This window comes from Scomber scombrus, chromosome 14, assembly GCF_963691925.1.
Source record: "Scomber scombrus chromosome 14, fScoSco1.1, whole genome shotgun sequence".
Taxonomy (NCBI): Eukaryota; Metazoa; Chordata; class Actinopteri; order Scombriformes; family Scombridae; genus Scomber; species Scomber scombrus.
The window spans coordinates 8,414,560-8,440,457 of record NC_084983.1 but is presented as its reverse complement, the minus strand read 5'-3'; the positions used below and the strand labels follow the sequence as shown (position 1 = coordinate 8,440,457).

Below are 25,898 nucleotides of genomic sequence, written 5' to 3'. Positions count from 1 at the left end.
AGTACCAGTCAAATGTTTGGTTACACTTTCTTATTCAAGGGAATGGGAAGGTGTGTCCAAACTTTTGACTGGCACTGTGTATGAATTTGAATAAGTAGACGCATAAAGATAGATGAAATGCATCACTTGTTGTGTCGTTGATTGTTGGTTTAAGTTTTTTTTAAATTGTTGTTTTATTTTTTTTGTTTATTTTCAAAATGGTTATATGATATTTTAGTTATTTAAAAAAAATCTTTATTAATTAATTTCCTTGTGTAAGTTGACATTTGTTTCTTGTGTTTGATGCTGCTCTTAAGTGCTCTGTGGTTTTCATAGACAGTATTTATAACTATTGCTGTAAAAGTAATGAAAACTCAATAAAAAAAACCCCACCTATACAAATGACATCTCCCCTTCTGCCTCCTTAAACATTCAAAATCTATAAATATGTAAATATTGTTTATTTCAAAGTTTTGACTGCTGGTCACAAGATGGTTCCTACTTCATAAAAGTCCATTATGGCGTAGATGCACTGGAGGCTCCAGGTTGAAACTTGTGCAATTGGCATAGTGGACAGTGATTGGCTCCAAAATTGTTGTGATGACATAAATCATGCTTGTACATCCATCTTAACAAATTAGACAAGAGAGATTTTTGACTGGAGGAGGACTTTACATAGAGTTTACATAGAGATTGCATGGCAACTTGCCGCTGGCTGCTTTTCGCCACTCTTCGGTGTGTTCCCAGCGTTAGGCCACATTATGATACCTGGGCAAGCCGCAGTTGCTGAGTTAAAACCACAAGATCCAGCTGAAGGCTCCAAAAGCTAGTAAGTTGACATTTGATCTTGATAACACGTAGAAAACATATACTGAATCTGTATCAATCAATCAACCCCAATATCTTCTTACTGTAGTTATGTGTGAGCAAACATGTCTCTAGACTATGAGTTAACCATGGTTCCCAACCTAGGGGTCAGGATCAACACAAGGGGTCAGTGGATGAATCTAAGTGGTTGTAAGTCGATAGGACAACAGACAAAAACTGTTTTTATTTTTTTTTATTGTCTTTTTCAAACTTTCCTCATTGTGTGGCTTTAATAATTTTGAATTACCACATTCAATAGTCAAAAAGTCCTATAGGATTATAAAAGGAATTTCCAATTAGAAATTCTACTTGATTTTGGAACCAATCCTATAGGATTAAATTGTTTAAAATGTTTAATTCTTATCAATGGAAGTGTGGTTTTGATTTTTATAGATTTAAGGATTTTTTTTAATCCTGAGGGATTTTATTGGGACCAATGGAGAAAAAACTGATTTCCAAAAGGACTGTGCAAATCCCAAAAGAAACAAAACGTTTTCCTATAGAATTCCTATGGGATCTTTAGAACTGCATGGACATCCTATAGGATCCATGCTGGAAAAGATGAAAATCCTATATAACTTTTTGACAACGGTTTTATCTGCTGAAGCCTCTATAAGTTACTCAAATAAAACAAAATAAATCCTCTGGTAGACAATGCAATGTGTGACAAGGGGTCCCTGGTAGACTTTTGAGGGGTCAACTGTCAAAAAGGTTGAGAACCATTGATCTGAACAAGGACATTGCCGTCTGCACTACACGGTATGATACAGTAGATGGCGCTGTGAACGGTGCTGGCTTTCTGTTCATCGACATTTAACAGGGAAGAAGAAGAAGGAGGAGTACCACGTTAGTTAGTGGCTACTGGTGGTAGTTGCTATTTCGTCCAAGGCATTCAAGCAGCAGGTTGCCCAGTTTCAAGACGGTAAAATGAACGGTTTAGACGAGGAACCCATGGCGCCACAGACATTTCTTTACGGTGAGATAACTTCTTCATTTCGTCAGTGACTTCATTGTGTTTAACAGTACGTGTCCTCATGTTTTACTGCTGACATTAAGACAAAAAAAACGACATAATGTAGCCGCACACGGCCCTTTATAATGATAGGTATTGTTCGTGTTGACAGCATGTTTAAAATACGATATTATGCGTTATTAAATGATTCTATATTGTAGCAGGATAATAGTAGTTAGCTCTGGTAAGCTGCGCGGCTTTACACCATTTCTGCCACACACGTGTTTCACTATCAACATGGCGGCCCCTGCTTTCTGAACAGCGTTGATATTTTAGCGTTTTCTGAGTGACAGAATAAGGAACCTGTGTAGTTTTGGCTATAGGGAATCCCAGTGAAGTGTCGTTATTTTTAAGCTCAAGCATGACCTGACCTGACTCTCGCTCCCCGGGAAATGTGACCTCAACGTGGGTTCAAACACACGAGGACCCCGCTGCCTTCCTCCTGATGATGTAGTCACCTACTGACACAGTGCTCAAGTCTTAACGTGGATTTGTTTGCAGTCTTTTGCCAATGAAATTATCTTTGTGGCTGCCTTTACTAACATTTTAAATCACATTATATTATTATATATATCCAGTTTCATGGGGGGTCGTGTAATGTTACCCTTTCGTCCCACTGCCAGCCTAATGATTCCTAACCTGCTTTTATATTTGGATGTAATTGAGATGGATTTTATAGTGCAGACCTGAAACATAAATGTAATCAGTTATTATTTTTGCTGGATGTAATGTTGAATAGAATGAGTCATACATTGTGGGTCGATTCAAACTACAGGGGAGTAACTTACTTTCCACACGTGATATGTGAATAGTCTTTTACTCCCAGAAAATTGAATGTCAATCTAGAAATTGAGAATTGGGAGGTTTGGTGCTCTTTATCCCACATTTTCTGTAAAGCTTTCAGGATAAATGGAAAGGTAGTGTTAAAATCACATTCATCTATCATTCCTGTCCTAACTGTTAAAACACCTGACTTTATATTTAACTGGAGTGACATAGCTCAGCAGTGGTGGTATTGAATTTCCACCTCATAGTTTCCAGTTTAATTATTGTAAAGTTTCCTCCTTATTGAGGGAATTTCCAATGGCAAGGCCATGTGGGGGCATATTCATATCAGTAACCTGTGTGGCTCCCTCTAGTGTGCATTATTAGTATGACACTTGGGTGGTTATCTTTCCAAGGTAAAGCCAACCTTGGATTTGTATGTGTTTAAGTGATATGTTTATTTTCTAGTGTGTTTTTTTTAAGCAAATAACTTATAGATTTAAATCTGAGTATTGCTATGCTTTGATTATTTACTGTATTATTTTTCACCAGGGTGTATGCTCGAGTCTGGAAAAGATGTGGTGTTCAATCCTGAAGACGATGACTTTGAGCATCAGCTAGATCTGAGGATGGTAAGTATCCTGAGATCCAGCGTGTATGTTAAGTCATTTGTATTTGTATAGCATCTTTAATACACAATAGCAGCCCAATACTGAACATCAGCATAAAAGCTATTGATCAACATGATAGAATTGTTTAAAAAAAAAAAAAATAATTCAGACACACAATAATTGTCAATATCCCCAAGTGGACCATGTTTGTTTGTTTACTGCTGTAAATGGACCGTATCATAACTGAATATTAACAGCCATGCAGTGCAGAAGTTGTTAAAAATGGCCTTATATTTCATAACTATTGCACCCGCCATGCACATACTTAATGACATTTTTTGCACCACCTACTCATGCTCATTGTTGAAGTTAAACGCACATTTTCTTTGTCAAAATAATTACTGCCTAGCCTGCAGTAATTGCACTCGTGTGGTATCAGAAAAGATAAACATGAGTATAAAAACGATAAGGGGAAGACTGTAAAACTTTGTCCTGAGGTTAAAACACAAATAGATGAATTTTTCACTTACAAATATGCACTTTTTACACTTTCCCCCACATTGGATGGAGGTTTTAGGTGCACAAAATACACTTTTCTAGCACAATGGTATACTCCTCATGCATGTCTTCTAACATTTCATACACATTCAGTGTAATAACTTGAGTTTTTATTGAAATTCAAAAGATAAAATAGGCTTGGAAGTAATTATGTCTTTCTGTCTTTAGGCCTGTGTGGACCCCAGCACAAAAGATGAACTTCACATGGTGGAGGTGGAAGGACAAGATTCAGAGGGTCAGAAAATCAAAGCAGCACTGGTTTCTCTCCGACCCTCCACCCTGCCAAGTGTAAGTAAACCTCTTTGAAATACACTTAGAATGTCCTCTCGTTGTGTTGAGTTATTACATCAGCTCACACGCACACACCCACACTAGGGGTGTCACGATCTCGACCTTCGTAATCAAAGGAGGAATTGAGGATGTAGCCACTCCCCCAAAGTCACGTCCGCAGGCGTGCTGAAATGCAGGGGGGGGGTTGGTCTAATAAGCAGCAACACAGAGCTATCAGGACACCGTGCTCTCACACGCTCTGCATTGATAGTCACACAAACGCACGCGCAGACGCTCTCTAGTGTGCGCTCTTGCTCGCTCGCTGCAGATTCTGGGAGATTGTATATAATTTGCGGGCGTCAGGGAGCCGCTATCAATATGCGGGATGTCTGCGCTAAAGCAATAACTAGTGCTATATAGGGGTATTTGTAGCACCAGATATGCAACTGTTAGGATACAGTTAGGACCGTTAACACACTTAATTGTTCAGGGATGGCTATGGGCATTAGGCTGTTTTAAATTAGTTTTTCTTTTGTTGTGAACTTGAATATCATCTAAAATGAAGAGTGCACACTGCAGTTACAAAAGGGTCACTACATGATTCTTTTGTTTACAGTAAGTTTCCAATTGACTACTGAAGCAAGTTTTTGTTACATCATATTGCTAATAAATTATTTAATTTTGACAGTAGGGCCTTAGTGTGGTACATTGCAAACAACTGATGGAGATTATATCACTCATGATTAGTCTAAAAATGGCATAGGCATCTGTGCAAAAAGGACCCCAAAAAAGGGATTTTGTGACCTTATGGAAATAAAACTTAATCAAGGATTTGGAGAATCGTGACACCCCTAACACACACACACAGGCTGTATTTGTTCAGTCAGGCTACTCTCGACACTTGACATTTTTGGATCCCATCACCCCACTCATCTCAGAATATCAATACTTGCTCTGTGTAACACAATCATTAAAAAGCAATATATGAAGGTTAATGAACTTTTAAGAGCACCCATTTAGTGCAGAATGTATCATGGAGGTGGCTTGCTAACTCGAGTGCTTGTTGCAGGTGTGTCTCGGTGGTTTCACAATCACTCCCCCTGCAGTGTTCCGTCTGAAGGCAGGTTCTGGTCCCATCCATATCAGTGGACAACACCTTGTCAGTAAGTATTTGTTGTACATATGGAAGGATCTTTTTAATTAGTCTGGGGGGAAAGTTTCTGTTTTTTTGACTGAAGATTTATACATGAGTCATTTCAAAAGTTAGCTAATGGTACAACATATCTGACTTGTTTTGGTTGAAGGTTTTTAAATCTTGTATTAACTACTCTAAATTCCCCTTAAAGTGATGGAGGCCGATCATTCTCTTTACGAAAGTGACGATGATGAGGAGGAAGAGGAAGAACTCAAAACATCAAAGAAAAGACCTGCTAACTCCCCTGCCGCCAAGTCTCAGGTTTGTTTGATGTCCTTCGACGTTTCAGTTTAAAATGAGTCAAAAATCAAATGAGCGTAACTTACATTTGACCCTGTTTTACAGAAAAGAATGAAAATGGAAGCGGATGAGGACGACGATGACGAGGATGATGATGATGATGAGTGAGTGTTGAGCTTCACACACATAAACATGCTTTTCTGATCTTTCCAGGTCACACACTTGAGGACAGTGGAACTTAACTAAAATCAAAAAGTATGTCAAACTAATGAACACTAGAGTTAATGATATTTCTAAAATAAAATGATATACAAGTCAAAAATAGTCTTAATTTAAAGGTTTGCACTCTTACACTCTTGATTTTGGGGTCGGGTGACTGTAGGTGAAGTCATGTAAAACAGCAGCACTTTCTCTGGTCCGTCCTCTTTCTTTGACTTCAGACAGGCACAGCTTCACTACATGTTTAGGTCACTGCCCTGCTGGGAAATGAACCCACCTCTCATCTTGATGCCAACAGGCATCTGCAGAACAAAAAAAATAGTTTAATTTTCCTCCAGCTCTGTAATTTAAAAACTTGAGTTGAGGGAAAAAGATCTACATCATTTTCAGTCACGTTTGACTGTGTGTTTTATGCACGGTTTCTTTTTAAATAAGCAGACGTATTTCTTTCCTCTGAGCAGCAACAGTTATATTCTGCTATGATTTAGTTCATGTTAAACATTAATGTGACTCATGATGGTATTATCCAATGGCAGACAGACAATGGCCACTAAGGCTCTACCATTGTAACATTGTGATTTAAAATGACACGCTTTGCTCAGCCGGCTCTGTGTCTCAGATGCAGATAATTCCTTAAATATGTCAGCTTGATTTACAAGTGCACCTTTAGATCTGCCTGGTTTTCTATAAGTATTAATGAGTTTGCGTGTGTGTATATAGGAGTTGTTAACTTTGTTTATCCTTAGTTCTTAGCTTAAAGACCAAAACAGTTCACATCACACGTAAAGAATATCTAATAATAGTGTCTTGGCATATGAAGAAAAGAAATGATGAAACAGTCAGAGAAAATCAGATAGATATTTTAGTCTCTGACCTGTCTCTAAAATCCACAAATGATCTACCTCAATTTAAATAATTTCTCAAGTATCACCAGAATAAAAATGTAAGAATAAATGTATTAATTTGTGATAAATGATGAAAACTAACTTTAGTGTTTTTTTTAGGGATGATGATGATGAAGATGAGGATGATGAAGAGGAGAGCGAGGAGGAAGAAGAATCCCCTGTCAAGGTAAGCAGTTGTTTTTACAGTTGTGGCAATTCCAGCTGAATGAACTTGCAGTCTTCTTTCACTAACAGCTGCATTTTTATAACAGGCCAAGGCGACACCCTCCAAAAAAGCTCCTGCTCAGAATGGCAAGAGCCCAAAACCCAGCACACCCGCTAAGCAGGTAACCACCACATTTCTCTAGTTTGAAAAATAACAGTCTAACTCGATCTGCTCTCCTGTTGCTAACCAACTTAATGTGCGTTACAGGAAAAGACACCTAAAGGAAAGGGCGAAAGGACACCTAAAACCCCAACAACCCCCAAAGTCATTTTAACACTTCCTGAGATTAAAGAGAAGTTGATGGAAGCTGTGAAGAAGGTTAGTGTTCTTGGAGATTCTTTCAAAAAAAATCTATATAATGTTTTATTACGACCATTTTCTTCCTTCTGAAAAGTTAAAAGAATAATGTATTTGCTCATTAATTGTAATTCTGTCGATTTTTACAGGGAGTGACGCTGCCGAAAGTCCAACCCAAGTTTGAGAACTTTGTAAAGAACAGCTATAAAGTAGCAGACAACAAGGTATAGTACTAAGTCTATGATGCACTGCTCTTATTAATCACAAGTGTTGGGAAGGTTACTTTTGAAATATAATTGGTAACAGATCATTAGTTATCCTGTTAAAAATGTAACTAATGTAATGTCCCGGTGACTTTAAATCAAACCTAAAATACCTTTCAGTGAACAGGGAAACTGAGTAATACAGAATGAAATGCTCTGAACTGTTGCAGCTCTGTCAGTCAGACTGATTCTTAATTACATAAATGAATGCAGAATATCATTTTGTCAAGTTATATCTCACTGTGTAACCTGTCCTGTAGAGTTGGGCTCAGTTGTGCATAAGTAAATAGTAGTATATATTAAGTCAATAAAATAAAATAAAAAACAGTGATGAAAATAATATAACTAATGATTAAAACTTTAAAAAAAAAAAAAAAAAAAACTAGAGCAATAACATTACTTCAAAATTTAAAAATAAAAACAACATATGTAGATGACAAACAACAAGCTGACTGCAGTAAAGGAAAATTGTAACAAAAACCTCAAACCACATCCACGTTCAGCTCAACTCCATTCTTAGTGATGACAGTTGGGCTGGTACGGTGTTTTAGTTTTAGTTTTTTTATCTAGTGGCTATTTTTAATACCTCTTTAGAGGTGTCATATACAGATTTGAAATAAACAAATCTTGACATTATTTCTAAAATATTTATTTAAATAAATAAAATGACAGGAGGTATTTACTACTTACATTTTTCAGCAGTCCATTCTATTTAAAAATAGAATATCTATCCATAAAAACCTGATACCACAAAAGACTTGACACCCAGCCCCAACTTGAATAAAAGAAAAAGTAGGGAGTGTGTGTTGTGTATCTGCTTGTTGTGTTTGTGTTGTCTGTCTATAACATTGGGTGTGGATATGACAATATAATTCAGTTTGGAGTTTTTTGTTGTTTTTTCCGGTCCAGTAAAAGCTTATGCAAGGTTTCACAAAAAATAATATATTTGGATGTAACCCCTTTTTATAATCACCCACATTTTGATTAGTGACTGTAATTTAATTACATATTTTTACAATTACATTTATTTTGCAATTCCATGTAACTAGTGACTCACTAACACTGTCAGCCACATATTGATGTCCTCAATTATCAGAAAACCTAAGTTTTACTATAAGTTTAGTTTCTACCTAAAGTTGATTTGTTTGAGCGTGACATGTCAACATTAACACATCTGAAGTTGCTTTCCTCACTAAATTTAATTTGATATTTTCAAACTACTGACACATTATAGAGTAAGGAAGTCGAACGCTCAGTTGCATGTGTAGACTGAAACAATTAAGTTAAGACTCTGGCCTTCTGATCCAAAATTAGACATAGAGCTATAATATGTTTTGAATTGTACAAGTTTTATTGCATTACAAATGTGTCTTCATATTTCTGGAAGACAAATGTAGCCAGTGAACCAGTGCCTAAATAATAGCCATTACTGCATTTTGTGTGTTTTGTTGATATCACCACCAGGGGCCGGCAAAGTCTATTACATTTAAGGGGCTGTAATATTGTGGTAAATGCACTAAATTCCTTGTAGGTGAGCCAAAAAGGACAGATTCACACAGAAAGTGGCTTGAAAAGTGCATATTGATCTTTCTACTAATTAATTACTACATTTTAATATATTCTTTCTATACTTACCACATGTTAGCACCATGAAATCAACCGCCAGCTTGATTGACACGTTTGTTTTTTGTCTTCAGGCTGTTGCAGAGCTGTGGAAGTGGAGACAGGCGGTGAAGGATCCTAAATAACAGTCTCAGTAGTTTTATGTCTTTTTATGACTTGTTTATATCCATAGCACCTCTCAAACCCTCTGAAGCCAAACTCTGTGCCTCACACTTGTCAATTAATTCAAAGTCTAGTCCATCTCCAGCTGCCCTTCTGTATGAAGAGACTAGAGAGGAGGTGATGGTACACTGGTGTCTTTCCAACTCCATCACCCTCTCATCAGGGCAGAGCAACTATTTGGTTTGTTGAATAAACCCCTCAGAGAACCAACTTACTTACAAATTTGCATCTTTGTAAATGTGTAAATAAAATTCTCGCTAGATTGTTGACACCCGAGATGGATAATATCTTCATGTGTTATTTTTTATATTTACGTTAAAGGGTGATTTGGCCTCATGCAGAACAATATCAATGCACCTATTTGCAGTCTAATATCCTCAAATCCATTTCAAATCCAACAGCCAATAAAACATGAGCTAATGTCGCCAGGGTCATATGATTTGTCATTGATTGATTTTTTTTGCTGACATTGGCAATGACCACAGTATTGATATTGATTTAGCAATATTGCTTAGTCTGATACTATTATCAACATAAACACACTGCACTTTCTGAAAACACAACTGCTGTTAGGTGTGTTTGAATGTTTATGCTATTGTGAGATTCATAAGGTAAAGATCCCTTGATGCCAAACTGTCCACTTTACTTCTGTTTGACACACTGTATCAGATTTTTTTCTTTTCTTTTCTTCCCTGTAAATTTTCAAGCATGTTACCGTCCGGAAATAATCAGTCAGTTATTACGCAACAAGTTGTATTGACTTCGAAGGGCTTAACGAGTGAAGTGACGCACCCCACACACATTTCAGCAGCATTGGTCTAAATCCAGATTGTTTCACTGCTTTGTGTTGTCATAACTACTAATAACCAATCAGCCAAATGTTGAGTACTTGGTGTGTAAGTGACTGAATGCATGAAGGAAATAGCAGTGAGTTGTTTAGTTTTTGTTTAATTAAGAGTTGCGTCTAACCCTCCAAACCAGCAAAATGCAGATTTGGAGAATTCATGGAAATGTTGCACATTGTAATGTTTTTTTTTAGAAATTCCAACCTGAACTAAAACTTAATGAAACTGGTCATTTCACTAGTGAAAGTTATGTTTAAAAATGTTAATGCATGAGGCCTGTTACAGCAGAAGATCATTCCATGTTCTGGAGAAACAAGTGTCAGTTTGTGTGACTCAAACTATGCTGTGGGTTTGGGTGGACTATCCCAAGAACAAATAAATAAAAATAATATTGTGGATCTGCTGGATAAATGTGGTTATTTGAACATTTTTGTCTTAATTTGAGCTTCTTCTTTTTTTAAATTACCATTAAAAGTTGAGAACAAAGTTGTCTCTGTGTTTCTTCAGACATCTAGTATCACATTTAAGATATTTTTGGAGCTTTGCAACTATGATAGTCTACACAGCCATCTCTGCAGATACACATGACTTGACAGCTGTGTGCTTGTAGGCAGGAGTTTGTGGCAGAGTACAGTTTAAAGTCTTAAGTCATTGTTAAAGATGCATGTTGCGTCCTGAGGTTTCACAAAGTACTGAGGAAATATTAGAATAAGCATTTGTTTAACCTAAAATGTACCATGGTGAAATTGTGGTAATTGGCAGTCACTGCAGGTGGAGTAATATTATATAAAGTTCACCCTTTCAGTTAGTCTGAGCGGTAAATCCAGATGTTTTATGTTCTTATTCCTTCCGTTGCATTAAAAGGTATCACAGCATAGTAATAAGTCAAGTTAGGTGAAGTGAGCAGCAATCCAGTTGACTTTGCATCATGCTGTTAAGTAACTGGATCATCAGTCTGTTACTAATCAGATTCTATATGTGTTTTGTATTCAGTCTAATTATTGCAGCATGGGCCCAAAATCCCACTTACTCACTTCTTTATCTCCAATATTAACCCCACTGACAATTTTCCAGTTATGTAGCACCCTATCATGCTCTTTCTCTCAATAAGACATTCTTGATAGCTGGAAGGAGTCAATTTAGTGTGTCCATGTATTTATGTTCTTACAGTTTGGGTAGTTCAGGCCACTTCAAGACTATTAAGCTGTTTCTTCTCATTTTTGCCTTTAATGGTCCAATAAAGGAGCGCTCAAATAGAGCATTGCATCGTTACTGTCAGGGTGAGAAAAAGGTGATGAACAGTAATCATTTATCATCATCATGAAGTGATTTTGTAGCACAGAAATCTATGTTGTGATGGCCTGGATTTACTGTGATAAATAGCCTTACTTCCTGATTACATTAGAGGAGACAACAGATGTACTGCAGTCAGAATTTATGCAGTGAAGCAAATGTTTTTAGTAAAAAGCTGCATTTTAAATTCCAACAGAAAAAAAGGAGGGAAGAATTCCTCCCATCTGCAAAAATCAGAGGGAAACTATTTCACTTGATATTTTCACTTGAGTAATACATGACTTAAGTATGCACCTACTCCCTATCATTATGTTTATTTACATGTGGGATGACTCTCTTCCCCGAAAAGGTGGATCTTTCTAAGTGAGTAATAATCTTACAACAATATGGGTGTAAAATGTGTTTCTAGTAGTAGAAGAAAATAGTTCTTATGTTTTGTTGCATGGTGGGAATTTGTAGGACAGAGGAGGACTAGGGTCAGAAGGCTTGGCCACTTAGGAGTGAAATTATTTTCATTTTTACTCTCATGATTTGGCCTAAGGGGAGGAAAGAATGAGTGATTAGAGAATGGCAGACAGAATGAGAACAGAGGGAAAGGAAAACTAGAGCAAGACACTGCTGGATCTTATAAATCACAGGAATCATAACTTCGGGGCACTGAATGACAAAGTGAAGAGAGATGAGACACAGTGCAAATAGACAGGAAAATTCAGAGGAGGAATAAGGAGAATTGAGGTGCTCCACTGTAGAGAAATATTATTTCAATTATCCTACATAATGTAAATTTCATTATGTACAATTTATAACGTAATCCATACATTACATTACATTTACTACAAGCAAAAAAGTTACTTCTATAGACCACAAGGTGGCAATGAAACCAAAGCAACTGTCATTTTGTTAGTCATGATGCTGTGTACCCATCCACCTACAGGAAGATGGCTTCCAGCCAGAGAAGTGTGGCCTTGATGATTTTTGGATTCTTGCCTCAGTGCCTGTGCAGTCTGAAAATCATCTGCAACCTGAGACTGTCATGTTTGTTCACCAACATTTCTAAATGTCCATATATCTTTTAGAGAAATATGTTCATCATAGACCTTTTTCATAGCAGACATTTTGAGTGATCAAAGCAGGAACAGCACAGGTGTAACTAAAAATATTAAAGGCTGTTCTGTTGTGTTTAGGTGTCCTGTAAGCCAGTATGCACACACTGACACCTGGACGCATAATAAAAGGTAGGAGTAATTCATTAATTAGTGGCACCTGTGATTTTTATGGGATGTTAAAGTGTTTTATAATGTCAGTGTATGATAGCTGTATATGACTCATCATGCATGTTGGTGTACTGGTTTTACATGCCAAGTCCAGAACAAAGCATGTGTTCTTTATGTGTAATGCTCTAATCTACAACAACAAATGCAAGTTGGGTAATAATTGCCAGGTATCACTGTGGTCTACAAGGTAACACTTGATGATTTTGTTTGTGCTGTTGTGTGTGTATACTGATCACATAGCTTCCACTTTGCATTAAAACATTTATACAAGTCAGAAAGTAAAGTCAATTTTTCACTTTTATTTTATGTACAACACAAACAAGACACAATTTAAGTTTTTAAAAACATAAACATTGATGAGTGCAGCAACAGCTGTTATGACTTAAAAAAATACACTATAAGCCAAGCCCATTCACACAGACAATATTACACCATGTTAACAGTAGCTCACCACTTCTGTATGAATGACAGAAAAAAACATTGGCATATTGTAATTTGTAAAGTTACCATTTCATTCTGGCACTTGATTAAAGCAGAGCAGTATACAGCGGTTTAGATTTATTTGACTTGTTCATATAAATAAAAAGGCACACAAACGTGGACAATATGGTAGCAGATTGACTCTCAGGTGCCAGATGATGAACTATTACTTACAGCCTAACAGTGATAAATGGTTGTCCATTCCCATATCTGGATTTCTATTCAGTGCATTCAAACAGTTCTCCCACATACAATGTACACTTCAATGCACTGTACATTGTAGCATGCAGAAAGTGAAATATATTTTTCATCTTCAACTTTAGTGCTTTAAAGATGACTATTAGGTGAATACTATACTACATAGTATTCAAATTGAAGCACTTGCTGCAGTTCCAGATGGGACAAGGCCAATTTGCTCTCTTATGAAGTAAACAGCAATTATTTAAAACTTGAATGCAATTGTTAAAATAATATTACAGTAACAATACAGGGTAGTCCTGACGAAACTAAAATACAAAATTTAAAAAAAATAAAAAAAAACACAGATAGGTACTGATCCCCTTCTGAGATACATCTTTTCAATGTTTCAATCTCTGAGCTGAGACTAATGTGAATGTCAAAGTGTTCCTTCAGCCTCTAACACTGAGTCCTGTCCTGTTCAGACGTATTCCTTGCTGCTTGGTGGTCTGGAGATGGGATACTTCGGTGAGGGTTTGCTTCTTGGGCAGGATGCTGCCAGCATTGCACCTCCTACTACAACCAGGAACGCTCCGGCCCAGGCGATGAAGATGGCGGACCCGAACTCGTACCTGAAGAGAGAGAAGTTACAGTAAGTCAAACAGGAAGAGCTCTGACTAGTACAAAGCAAACATGCACATACACACACATCATGGAGGAGTGGCAGGACATATGCAAATGTTTGGATACAGTTGGGGGAGGAAGAAGAGCTTGTCTCTCTAACATGTTAGGTGTTTGCGTTTATATCTGGACGCTGGAAATTACGCGTCATCATTTTTACATTTTGGCTCTCAAAAGTGACCTTGTGCCCCTGCAGAGGACAAACATGTTTTCTGCTTCAATTCATATGTACTTACTTGGTATTGACAGGGGTGAAGGGGTTGTAGAAGGCTTGGATGATGTCGTGAGCATACCAAGAGCAGGCAACAACGGCACACAAAGCTGTGGAGAAGCAACAGAGAAATAAATCAATGAAACTGTTGAGAATCCAGGGAAAAGGAGGAGGTGGAGTTAAAAAAGAAAAAAAGAAAAGAGAAACAAGACTTAATGGCTTCTTACCTCCGATCAGAATGATAATGCCGCCAGTCATGGCAATACGGGACTTGCGCGTTTTGTCATCCCCTCCGCAATTGGTGCATTTCATTCCCATGCAGGCTACGCCCAGGCCGGCTATAGATACGATGATACTGACAATCATAAGGGCGCGCGTTGCCTGGAGGGCGGCTGGGGTAAGAGGGAAGAAAAATCTGTTATTGTCAAACATTAAAGACTGAACACTTACTAAAAAGCACATATGAACAAGGGTGTGGGGAGGGTTGAGAGGCTTTACTGGAGAACAAAAGGAATGTCATCAGATTTGAGGTAACAATTGTATTAAAAATAATTTTATTGTGATTAGAAGCTGCCATTTGTTAAAAAAAAAATTTTTTTTTAAATTGTAAACAAACACTTGTTCATGTGCAACAGAGCAGCCTCTGTCTCTTGGGTCTCATTGCCGCTCCCTATAACAACGCACCACAGAAACTGGCTTCAACAGGAAGCTGCATGAAACCCAGGAGGGGGTGGGGTGGGTGGGTGTTTGGGTTAGTATGCGTGCTAGTCAGAAAACAGGTCTAACCGGGTTTCAGATTTCATTATGGGAGGGAGACACTCCCAATTTGCAGAGACTCTCAGCACCGCTTTTCAGCAGGTGGAAATATCTTAGCTTGAAACTGCCGTCTATAAAAAAGACATAAGGCCCTCTGTATCCAATCAGCTGCAGTAATGTGGCTTCACAGAAATTGTTCTTGTTGGCACATTTTTCCAATTTTTGGTATCCACTGTTCCCAAACTACAAGTAAATTTGAAGGCAGGTATTTTTGAATACTGAACCATTATTTGTTCACTGGCTTCCTATCTGACCACAATTTTAATCACACAACCTTTATCAAAGTTGGCTTTGTGTTCATGTTTGCAGAGGCGATAAGTCACATTGTAATATAGATATGTCTATCAAGTGTTTTGATAAGTCCAATAGAAAAACATTTTTTATTCTGACCAAAAAGACAACAATTGAGAGGAAATGGCCAGTTCGTGAACTTCTACTTCAACAAATCGAATACGTTTAAAGTAGGATTAACACACAGGGTGGGACAAGAAGGTTTCCCTCAGTGGCATTTAGGCAGTTTATGCCTGAGGGCTGTCTATCAATCTGCTGAATATGAAGCATGTACAATGAAGAATCCAACTGCCATGCATTCCATTAACCCATGTATGAATGAAACAAAATGTTGTATTTAATATACATTCTCCACATATGGTTGAAAAGTTAACATTTTTGGGCAAAAACATAGATAAGAATGGCTTGTTTATATATTATGCGCTATAAGGCAAAGACAAAGCAACTGTTTGTAGGGCTGGTTTCTCCCACATGTTGACTAAACATGGCTCATACAGGTGTTGTTTAACCTGTAACTCCTTAGGCTGCACAATGCAGTGAATGGGGGGTTGGGAGGAGGGTTGGTTAGAGTGGACAATGGCTTCAGGAGAATCATTACCTAGGTATTAAAAGTAATCAACAAGTGAGAAGAATGTATGAGTTTGAAAAATGTCTTTTCCAAGATCTGTGACACTGAGCAACTGGCCTCGCAGCAGGGTTTAAGATAAATAACCACACTCTGAGTGGATTAAAAAGGAGTTAATAAGTGACAGAACCAGTTAGTCAAAGCCACAGGAATCCAGTAACCGTTCAGTTGTAAAAACCAGTTTAGGACTATGTCCATTTGTAAAAACTGGCTGAAGTTAAAAGATATGTGCTTCTGTATTGCAACAGGTGCAAACTATTTTTTTTTTACATCATTTCTGTTACAATTTAACTACAGGTTTCTCTATATGAGACTTATTTACAGGAATTAAAAAAAAAAAAAAAAAAAAGAGCTCCATTGTAAAGATAAGCATGGGGTGATAAGATAAGACAGGAGGCTTGTGTGTCTTCAGACTTATAGGTTCTTCTTAGGACTTTAAAACACCTTTGTTGATTTAGTAAAATATTCAAAAGCCACATTTAACAGCCCTTTGAGCTTATATAAACTCACCCATAACATGCATAAATACATATTTATTTTGACCTTTTGTTCCAAAGGGCAAAACATGTCGATGACAAATAATTTTAATCTTTTGAAGTGTGTAACTTACCGTTGAGCTGCAGGATAGAGTCGTAGACTTTACACTGGATCTGGCCTGTGCTCTGGAACGCACAGGACATCCACAGTCCTTCGTACATGGCCACCGCTGTGATGATGTTGTCCCCAACATAAGCGGACATCTTCCATTGGGGCAAAATGGTGCCAATTATCAGTCCAATTGAGCCCAGAAGCGACAGGGCGAATCCCAACATCTGCAACCCGGAGTTGGCCATTTCCACTTCCTTCAAATGTGACCTCAAAAATCAACAAAGGCGACGTCCACCTGCTCTGAAGGTACAAATCCCGTACTCTTTAAACTCGGATTGGCTTTTAGTTAGGTTTGATTTATTGCCCACAAAGTAAGTTTTTTTCTGTTATTATCTCTTATTTTCTTAGCTTTCTGAGAGTAAATTTGCAGACACTGGTGATATTTAAAGTTACAAAGTGTCTCTGTGTCTTCTTCGACGCACCTGTTACTCAACCGCACCTTGAATGGAGAGGGACTAACGGGAGCGAGCTTTTTAGGCGGTTTCTGTGGCAGGTGGGCGGGGACGCGCACGTAGTTTCGACTCATCCTCGGCGACGGCGCACACCTGAAGTATCATGACGTAAGCGTTTCCTGAAACAGACCCCGACGCTCTATAAAACAGACATCAGAGATAACAACTAGCCTATACTGTACACCTGACACCGGAAAGACCAAAACAAATCAAAACTCATCTTGATGTTTTCCATTCAGTGAGACATGTTAACGCGTTTCAGGCATTGACAACAGATGTGTGTTTATTTTCTGCTCTAATATAGGCTATGCCCAGGTACAATACAATCAATGCATGTATTTGTACAATATAAATGCATACATACATAGCATTGCATACAAAAATAGGCTATAAAATAGGCTATATTTCAAGCTGTTATACATTTGGTTATGTCTGACAAAGAAAAGTTCCATATTTTTAATGTCAAAATTGTGAGAAAAAACAGAGAATTTTGTTTTTAAACATTTCAAAACTGGTCATACAGCAAGCATCAGCCATAGTCTGTATGTCTAACTCCAGTAAGACACTTATAATAATCATATTATTATTATTATTATTATTAGTAGTAGTAGTAGTAGTAGTAGTAGTAGTAGTAGTAGTAGTATTTTCATTACTTTTCTTATTAACAACAACTATAATTATAATAATACTAATAATACATTTTATTTAGAGCATTTTTCATGGTTCTCAGAGACACATTAAATAAATTAAAATGGTCAATGAATGGCATCACATGGCATCTTACAATACGGTCTCACTTTTTTACATATGTAAACCATAGCTATATTGAATAACAATGTAAGCAAATGTAATAGATTAGTTTACAATTGTATTATAATTCCCCACTCCTGTAATTGGAGAGGTTGAGTGCCTACATTTTCCAAGTATTTATCATACTACAATTTGCTGACACATTTTGATGAATAAAAAAGGACCATGGATCATAGAGCATTGTTTTAATTGTTGTTTGTTAAAGCAGGAACATACTGTTAAATGCAATAGCGTAGCACCTGTTGGCTTAACAATGTTTGACTCCAAATGAATGCCTCATTATGGGAAGTTGCATTTAACATTTAACTAAGAAGAAGTTAGTGGGAAATGTGCCATATATAGTTAAAGTGTGTGTGTGTGTGTGTGTGTGTGTGTGTGTGTGTGTGTGTGTGTGTGTGTGTGTGTGTGTGTGTGTGTGTGTGTGTGTGTGTGTGTGTGTGTGTGTGTGTGTGTGTGTGTGTCACTTTCTATGTGATCACAAGTCATTTATATTTTTAGGACTAGCTATGTGAGTTTCAAAATGTACTTTAAGTAAATAAAGCATTGTCCTTATGTGAACTGTTAAAGTGAGATTTAACCTCACACATACTTAATAGTTTTAAATTATACATAAATTGAACAAATAACATCTCATCATGTTTATATGGAGGGTGTGCCTAAAAACCAAAAATGAACGAGATATAGACAACTTTTTATCTGATACAGTATTTATTCACTGCTCAAATCAGAAATGTGTCAACTTCAGTTCCCATCTGTAACCCTCATCTCCCTTTTAGACACTCCTCTAAGCTGTTCTGGGAAACAGAGAAAAAAGAGAACTTCCTTTTCTGTCTTTCTAGCAGACATTTGCTATATTTTTACTATCTAATTATTTGCTTTGTATGTTTTCCTATCTGTTTTGTAACCAGTCTTTTTTCATTAGTTTATATTCTCTTCATTGTATCTTTATTACTACTTATGTGAGCACAATTATCTCCACCATTACGAAAAAACATTTCTCTAGAATCCTTTATCAAGGTAAATTCCTTCATCCTGACACAAAAGGAGGAGACTTATTAATTATTCCAAGAAAGTCAGCCTGGGAGTTTTATTTTGAGTAGCATTGGCCCTGAGGCAGTACTGTTTTCAGTTTGCTCTGGCCAATTCACTATGACAACATGAGAGTAGTCTAGGAAAACCTGGGAATTGACTGTCAGCTTTCAGTTATAGGGATGTCTTTGCCTTACTTTTGATGTATACCTTGTCAGATCTGGTTGAACAGTTGGCGTGAGAATGAATTTTCCTTTCGATTTCATTCTGTGTTACACAGCAGTAAAACAGGTTTTATCGAGCCCCTGCTGGTATCCAAGCAAAACACAAGATTTCCCTAAGCAAGCGATGGTGTGAGACTACTTTTTAAACCCACTTTTACTAGATTGTTTTGCACTTCTAAATATAGACCATGATTGTCTCAAAAATACTGTGATACTTGCGCAATGTTGTGATTTTTTTTTTAGATTGATACCCACAGTCATTAGATGAGTCATCACACAGGACACAGGGGGAGTGAACAGTAAACATTTCTTGTTCAAGTTTCCTGAACTGTAAAATTACTCATCTGAAGAGAAACAGGTGATACTGTATGGAATAGTTTGTGTTTACTGCTTTGTCTAGTGTGTTTATTCTGGGTCAGCTGTCTCAGCTCTATAACAATTTATTCACAATGCTCTTAAAGGTAAATCTCAATGACACAATGAATTCAAGATTGGTTTTCTGTACTGTATTATTGACTTTATAGCTAACTAGGCCGTCAGAAACTGAGAAGATAGAGCCTTTATTACTGAGGTACAAAGTTGAAGTATATTTTGGTTGGATTATATACCAGTCACAAGGTTGGACACACTTTCTCATTGGTGTGTCCAAACTTTTGACTGGTACTGTATATGTACATGAAATGTTCTCCTGTGGAGCTTTTGATATGAAAGTTAATCTTACTACACAATATAAGTTATTACCTACCTGAAAATCTTTCCCCCAAACTCCTTTGATATTTTAAGTCATACATTTTGGACACTTAATCGCTCTTCTTTTTTCTTCTTCTCTCTGATCACGTTTTCCAATTAAGAATTTCACCTCGTCATTTGACACTGATGTGTTGACGCTTCCCTGATGAGTCATTGTAATCCCACTGAGCGTGAAGTGGTACCATTATTCTAGGAGGCAGGTAGGATTTAAGGTTACATAAGGCTAGATGAAGCAAATTTAACAAAAGTGAAACTCTGCCATCTGGTGGTTACTGTGACTATGAAACCACACTATAAATACACAACCATTTTAGCTCTAGTTGTAACTCCAGTTATGCAATATACTCTCTTTTATTCTAATGGGCCAGACAACAATGTGTTTAGGGCAATTTTAAGATGATTTCTGATGGGGCCATGTTTTATGAAAATCATGATTCACGAGTGAAATTGATAGAGGTTGTCGTTTTATGCTCTATTTTGAACCATTACCATCAGTGTTTTATCATTTTTATCAAATTTGCAAATGTGATATTATGAGTGAATAAGATTAGGAGTCATATAAGAGACAGTGGTTGGTAAAGCAGTTAGCCCCTGTAGTAAATAATAGATGTAAATGTTAAGATATGGGACTATAGTGATCATACAGTTGGATGTGTTTCAGTTGAATCTAAATTGACAGGAATTTAACAGTGTTGCCTAATTTAAATTAAATTATATTTTGTATAATGGCTTGATTTGAGCTGCAACTGTGAAGTGCTTAAAATGATACCCTGTACTTACATTGTAAGTGTAAGTAGAGGATGTGTGAAGCTCAGAGCCTCATTCTTTCCCTTTGGAAAAATATTTTTGCAATTCCATGCCAAAAAATATATATACACAAGAAATTAAGTGAAACAAAAACAGCACTTGATTAATTAAAGCGCATATTTCAGTATTTGATGTGCAACATTTGCTGGTGCACCTATTTGTCTAATAATGTGACAAAAATATTGTTCCACTCTCCAAAACATGCATGGTGGAATGCCAAAAATTATGAAGAAGATGATATATTTACAGATCAGCTGCAGGAACACTGTGCTTTACTTACATTACATCACTGTAAAAGAGATACAGGTATTTTAAGTTCAATAAATCAAATAATGAGTTGCTTCAGAGTAGAAATGGTTGATACCAAGACATACTTTTCATAATTTTTAGCCTTTCATAATTTTTAGCCTCATCTACATGAACTTCTGGTTACTTTGTTAAGCATGTCATGGTTGTTTTCCATCCATCTGATGCTGTGTTATTGACTTAAACATCAATGAAAGACCAGCTGAATTGTGTGTAGTCAGTAGAACATTTACAGGGAAAAGCATAATTAAATGCAGCACATGCACATAAAACCTCCCAAGGTTATGATTTTCCCACGTTTGTTCAAATTTAGCATGTTGATGCCTATAATGGAAACATGCGCACACTAAAGGTAATTGGTTCCTCCAGCTAACATGAGAACTATATTTGGTTTAATACCTTAATCCTTGTTTGCTGCATTAAGAAATATAAAGCTCCATTCAGTCTGAGCGCAGACTGCTCCACTCTGTGAGGGTTTATTGAGAATAATCTTATATAAATGCAGGAGTCATGCTTCCATGAGATTTGAGATGCCCCAGTAAAGCACAAGGGGGATCAGAGGAGGAAAGAGTGCCGACTGACCCTGACTCAGGTCGTCTCTCAAAGGGGAACTCGTTGTGAAAGTCAGTGACAGCCCAGAGCACACAATAATCTGCCAGATCAGATGCCGCTCAACTTTGACTTGTTCAAGAGTATGACTTGGAGCTTAATTACCCTAGAATTTGGGACATGAGCTGTCATCCATTTACCACGGTTATCACTGTGAGATTGTAATGTCTAATTGACTGCTGGGTTGTGAACAAGAAGTAATTGCAGCTATTCATCCATCTGATACATTTCGGTTAAATAATCTTGGTTCTTTAAAAAGAGAGATGACTCTTCATTAGATCAGACAGATGTTAGTTTGTTAATCTCACACCAGATGATTATCTGTCACACGATGTTACGCCAGGTCACCCTATATGCTACATGTCTGTGTTGCAATTAGAGCTGTCACTGTCACTTTGTTATATTATACATAGAATCTCTATTGTTAAAGCTTTAATATCATGTTTGACAGCCATAATGAGGCAAAGAGGAGTGAAAGATGGAAAGGCAAAAGGACATGAGCTAGATTTTAGCCCACTTTTTAAAGTTGATAACAAAATCTATAAAAGTATGGCCAGTTTAATTTTAATAAGGAAAACAACATGTTAAATATGATATTACAGATGTGAGTGGGTTTTAAAGGCTGTGTAGTGAACAACTGGCTGTGTACCTTTGTCCTTAGAGAGGAAAGTGTAGTTTTATAGTTTGTCAAAGTCAGACAAGCTTATGGATGCCTCCCTTTTTTATGTCTTTTTAGGACACTTTTAAACTATGTGAGCTTTTGATATGCATATGCATTACCAACTGTCACATTGCAAAAGAAAATATCTTCTCCTGATTCCCCTTTACAATCTCTTCTTGTCCTCTATGGAGGCCAAAATTCAGATCAGACGGTGATGAGCATGTAGAGAACAGATCTACTAATTGCTGTGTAGAAGTGGATCATTGGGAAACCTGAGTGATTCCACTGCTGACACAGTGATGTTAAGTATGGCGGTGGTGGGGGGGGGGGGGTCGGGGTGGCAGTCCTTGGGGTGTCCCCCTGAAGTCCTCCATTATCTCTTTGGTTTTTATCATGTTAATGGGGGAAAATGGATAACCCCACAAGAAGGGACCCCCTTGCTAGGCTGATAGCTGCTAATAGGCAGCATGACTAGAAGCCCATCAGCCCATATTAATTACTACATAATGATAATAATTACAAATTATTGCTTCAAGTAAAGAGATAGGGGATGTGTTTAGTTTACTTGGCTTAAAGATTGAAAGCAGAGAGAAACTGCTCGCCGAGCTTTGTTAAAACTGACAAAGTATAAAATGCATTTAGCCCTTTTTCAACATTTTCATTCTGCTGAAATATTGGCACTCACTTGATGAATGTATACGTTATGTATGTACCATGGATCCAGATTTTCTTATCCTTGAGGGAAATAATTGATCTTAATGCAGAGGCAACTCTATGTCTGAAGGAAAACAAACTTTCTTTGATCAACTATAGGCCAAATGGACAGTTTTAAACACATTTTGACACACCAGAACCATCACAGAAGAGCTCCCCTCACTTGTCAGTGCTGAGCGTGATTTAACTGGCAGCCCCTTCATTTTCAAGTTACTGTAAAAATGAGAAGAGCTCATCGTTTAAATTCTATTAAATTATAGATGAGCTGTATGTGTTCATATTATTTCCAAAAACATGAGTCTGCCACAGCTTACAGAGGCTTTTTAGTGTCTGCTGTTGCATGTGCAATACATGCAAAGTCTGGCACGATTACAGGCATTATAAAATGATGATCACCATTAGCAATTTCTAAGCCAGTGTAGACCTTATCAGAAACTCTGAACATGAACTTGAATGGGCATGAATTGTTTAGAGGGCATGTAACAAGAAGGCTGAATTTTCCTATTATACAAGTCCCTCTCTTGTCCCTTGTCATCCTTTAAGATGGGCAGGTCAATGCCCAACTTACTTATTTGTACAACTTGTGTGGGTCATCCTCACAGGGTGCAGCAGAAGGAAGAATCTCCCCACCAATGGTGTTTCCAGACCATGCCACCTGGGAAGGAGGGTGAGTGGCATCTCTGTTTTCAGTGGTGTTCTCCTTGCACAGGAGATCTACGTTCAACCTAAACTCTACATCAAGGTCTTCCACCATGTCCCCACATCTCCCCTGACACAAGCCGGAGCTGGCATGTCTATGAAGTTGAGTATCAGAAAGGTAGGTTCCAGTTGTTGAGGCTGCCGACACCCACAAGCACTGCTTCACAATTCTCATCAGCACAATGCTGCAGTGCTCATAGGACTCTGAGTCCATGAGCAATGCCTGGGCATGCTTAACTCCTATACACATAATGCTGAAGGAAGGATTGGGAGTACTTTAAATGCAGAAGCAGCTGAGGAATCAGGATACAGCTCTGTTGTCAAGAAAATATATGTGACACCAAATAATCCATGGCAGTCAAGTCCATACACAGTTAAATGGAAAATCTAGCATTCAGGACAGCTGAGGAGCTACATATTTTCACAAAGAAGATAGCAAGAATGCCTTGTTTAACCTAACGTGGTATACATGGCTACAGTGGTATACTTAGGTATAAGTATACTTAGGTATACTTAGGTATACCACTGTATACTTTTTTTCAGTTTTCTGGCTGAGCCCTGTGAACCATTGTAGTTTACGCTCAATAATTCAGAAGCAATGTTATATATACTGAAATTTGTTGAAATCTGTTTTCCAAATGAATTCGTAGTCATGTGCAGCTCAAGATCTTTCACAAGCTACAGCATTAAAAGCCATAGTGTGCAGAAATTATTTATTTCATTTTCCAGTTAACAAAAATAATTAAATCCATTGAAAAAACTTGTTTGATCTTGTATGAATTTTATGTTGCATTTCATAAATAATTTGAATGTTTCTGTTGTTGCACAGTGTTGCTACCCTAAAAACATTATTTGTAAAAATGAATTGCAAATATTAATTTAAGTGCATTTTAAGTGATAAAAACACTAACTATTTGTCCCATGATGATATAATGATGTGCAATAGAGGGTTAATGGTTTGTATGGTGTTTAAAAATGATATATAAATGGTGAAACACACTCCCCACACAGTTGCCCAGCTTCAAACAAGTGCAGACATGCAATTGGAGTTCAGTCTGAGTGTCTCAGGAAAAACATGCCTCCTTGCTACATTTGATGTACCTGCATAATTGGTTCACATCAATCGAGTTGAAGAATGCATATTTTCATGTCCCTGTTTATCCTCCACACAGAAAATACTTGAGGTTTGCGTTTCAAGGTGTGGCATACAAGTCCTCCCATTCAGTCATTTACGCCAAGAGTGTTGAATATAATGATGCATCTATAGCCTCATAGAGCGGGGCATCTGCCAGATTAACTATCTGGACAAGGCTAGTGCTTGCACATTTGGAATAGGAAGTTAAGACATACAAAGCCTTAGTGTTAGTGGGCATAGGCTTTCTTGTGAAAACAGGAATATATGTGTTAATACCAAGTAAACACATAGCCTTTCTGGTGTTGAATTTCATCCTCTTTTCAGCCCACCTGTCACTCGACAGAGTGGATGCATTCAAATCCAGTCTGGTACATTTTGTAATAGGAAAACGGGTCACATACGGTCTGTGTCTCGGGCTATTGCAGATGATGGCGTCTGCACTGCTGGTGGTGAGACTCGCCAGGCTGTAAATGAAAATGTCCAATGTTGGGTGACCTCTCTCAAGTTACACCCCATGAGCTGCTGCCCCCTCAGGGTTATGGTGGCTGCATCTTGTCAAGTATAGTCAAGTCAAGTTTATTTATAAAGCACATTTCATACGACAGGCGTAGGCTCAATGTGCTTCAAGATAAAAAGCAAAAAAACATAGGCACATGGGATCATACATGACAAAAACATATAAGATAAGATTTTATTACAATAAAAATGGAAAAAAGATAATAAGGTGACAGGGGAGTTAACAAAGACTGCATTTGGTGCCTCAAAGTCTTGTGACCCACTGAAAGAATCTGTGTTTTATCTTCATTTAGTTGTAAAACATTTTGGCCATCCAGTAATCGATAAATGCAATGGTTGAAGTCATTCATTGAACTATGGTAGTCAGCAGAAACAGTTATGTATGACTATGCGTCATCAGCATATGAGTGATAAGAAATCTTGTATTGCTGAAAATGGACTCAAGTGGGAGCATATACAAACAACAGTGCACACTGTGGAACCTACCATTACACTTGTTATTGTGAATTTTGTGGCTTGTCCAAGTAAGTAAAACAAGTAGTTGCTTAACTTATGTTAGACTTTTACAAGAGACAAGGCTTCGAGGATGAATAACTATATGTTTGGCAAATGCACTATAGTCTTGACCACCTCTAGCCAATTCTCCTGCGAGTGTCTCCTTATCAGACAAGGTT

The 25,898-nt window shown here is 37.4% G+C and overlaps 2 protein-coding genes across 4 annotated transcripts; one reads left to right on the top strand and one right to left on the bottom strand.

Annotated features, from left to right (window-relative positions):
- The first annotated feature begins 1,685 nt into the window (after positions 1 to 1,685).
- npm1a (nucleophosmin 1a) lies at positions 1,686 to 10,414 on the top strand. Of its 2 annotated transcripts, none has more exons than XM_062432782.1 (11): positions 1,686 to 1,822; positions 3,176 to 3,255; positions 3,961 to 4,080; positions 5,132 to 5,225; positions 5,409 to 5,518; positions 5,603 to 5,658; positions 6,721 to 6,787; positions 6,873 to 6,947; positions 7,034 to 7,144; positions 7,273 to 7,347; positions 9,084 to 10,414. In XM_062432782.1, the coding sequence occupies exons 1-11, from the start codon at positions 1,774 to 1,776 to the stop codon at positions 9,132 to 9,134; spliced, it is 888 nt and encodes a 295-aa protein (XP_062288766.1). In that variant the 5' UTR covers positions 1,686 to 1,773; the 3' UTR covers positions 9,135 to 10,414. The 2 variants fall into 2 exon arrangements, with proteins under 2 accessions (XP_062288766.1, XP_062288765.1); XM_062432781.1 differs by having other exon boundaries at positions 5,603 to 5,661.
- A 2,448-nt stretch (positions 10,415 to 12,862) lies between these two features.
- Positions 12,863 to 16,938, bottom strand: LOC133993814 (claudin-7-A-like). Of its 2 annotated transcripts, XM_062432907.1 has the most exons (4): positions 16,475 to 16,938; positions 14,360 to 14,524; positions 14,158 to 14,242; positions 12,863 to 13,872 (listed from the first exon to the last, which is right to left on the bottom strand). In XM_062432907.1, exons 1-4 carry the CDS (start codon positions 16,695 to 16,697, stop codon positions 13,722 to 13,724), a joined length of 624 nt encoding a protein of 207 aa, XP_062288891.1. In that variant the 5' UTR covers positions 16,698 to 16,938; the 3' UTR covers positions 12,863 to 13,721. The 2 variants fall into 2 exon arrangements, with proteins under 2 accessions (XP_062288891.1, XP_062288890.1); XM_062432906.1 differs by having other exon boundaries at positions 14,158 to 14,524.
- Positions 16,939 to 25,898: the final 8,960 nt, after the last annotated feature.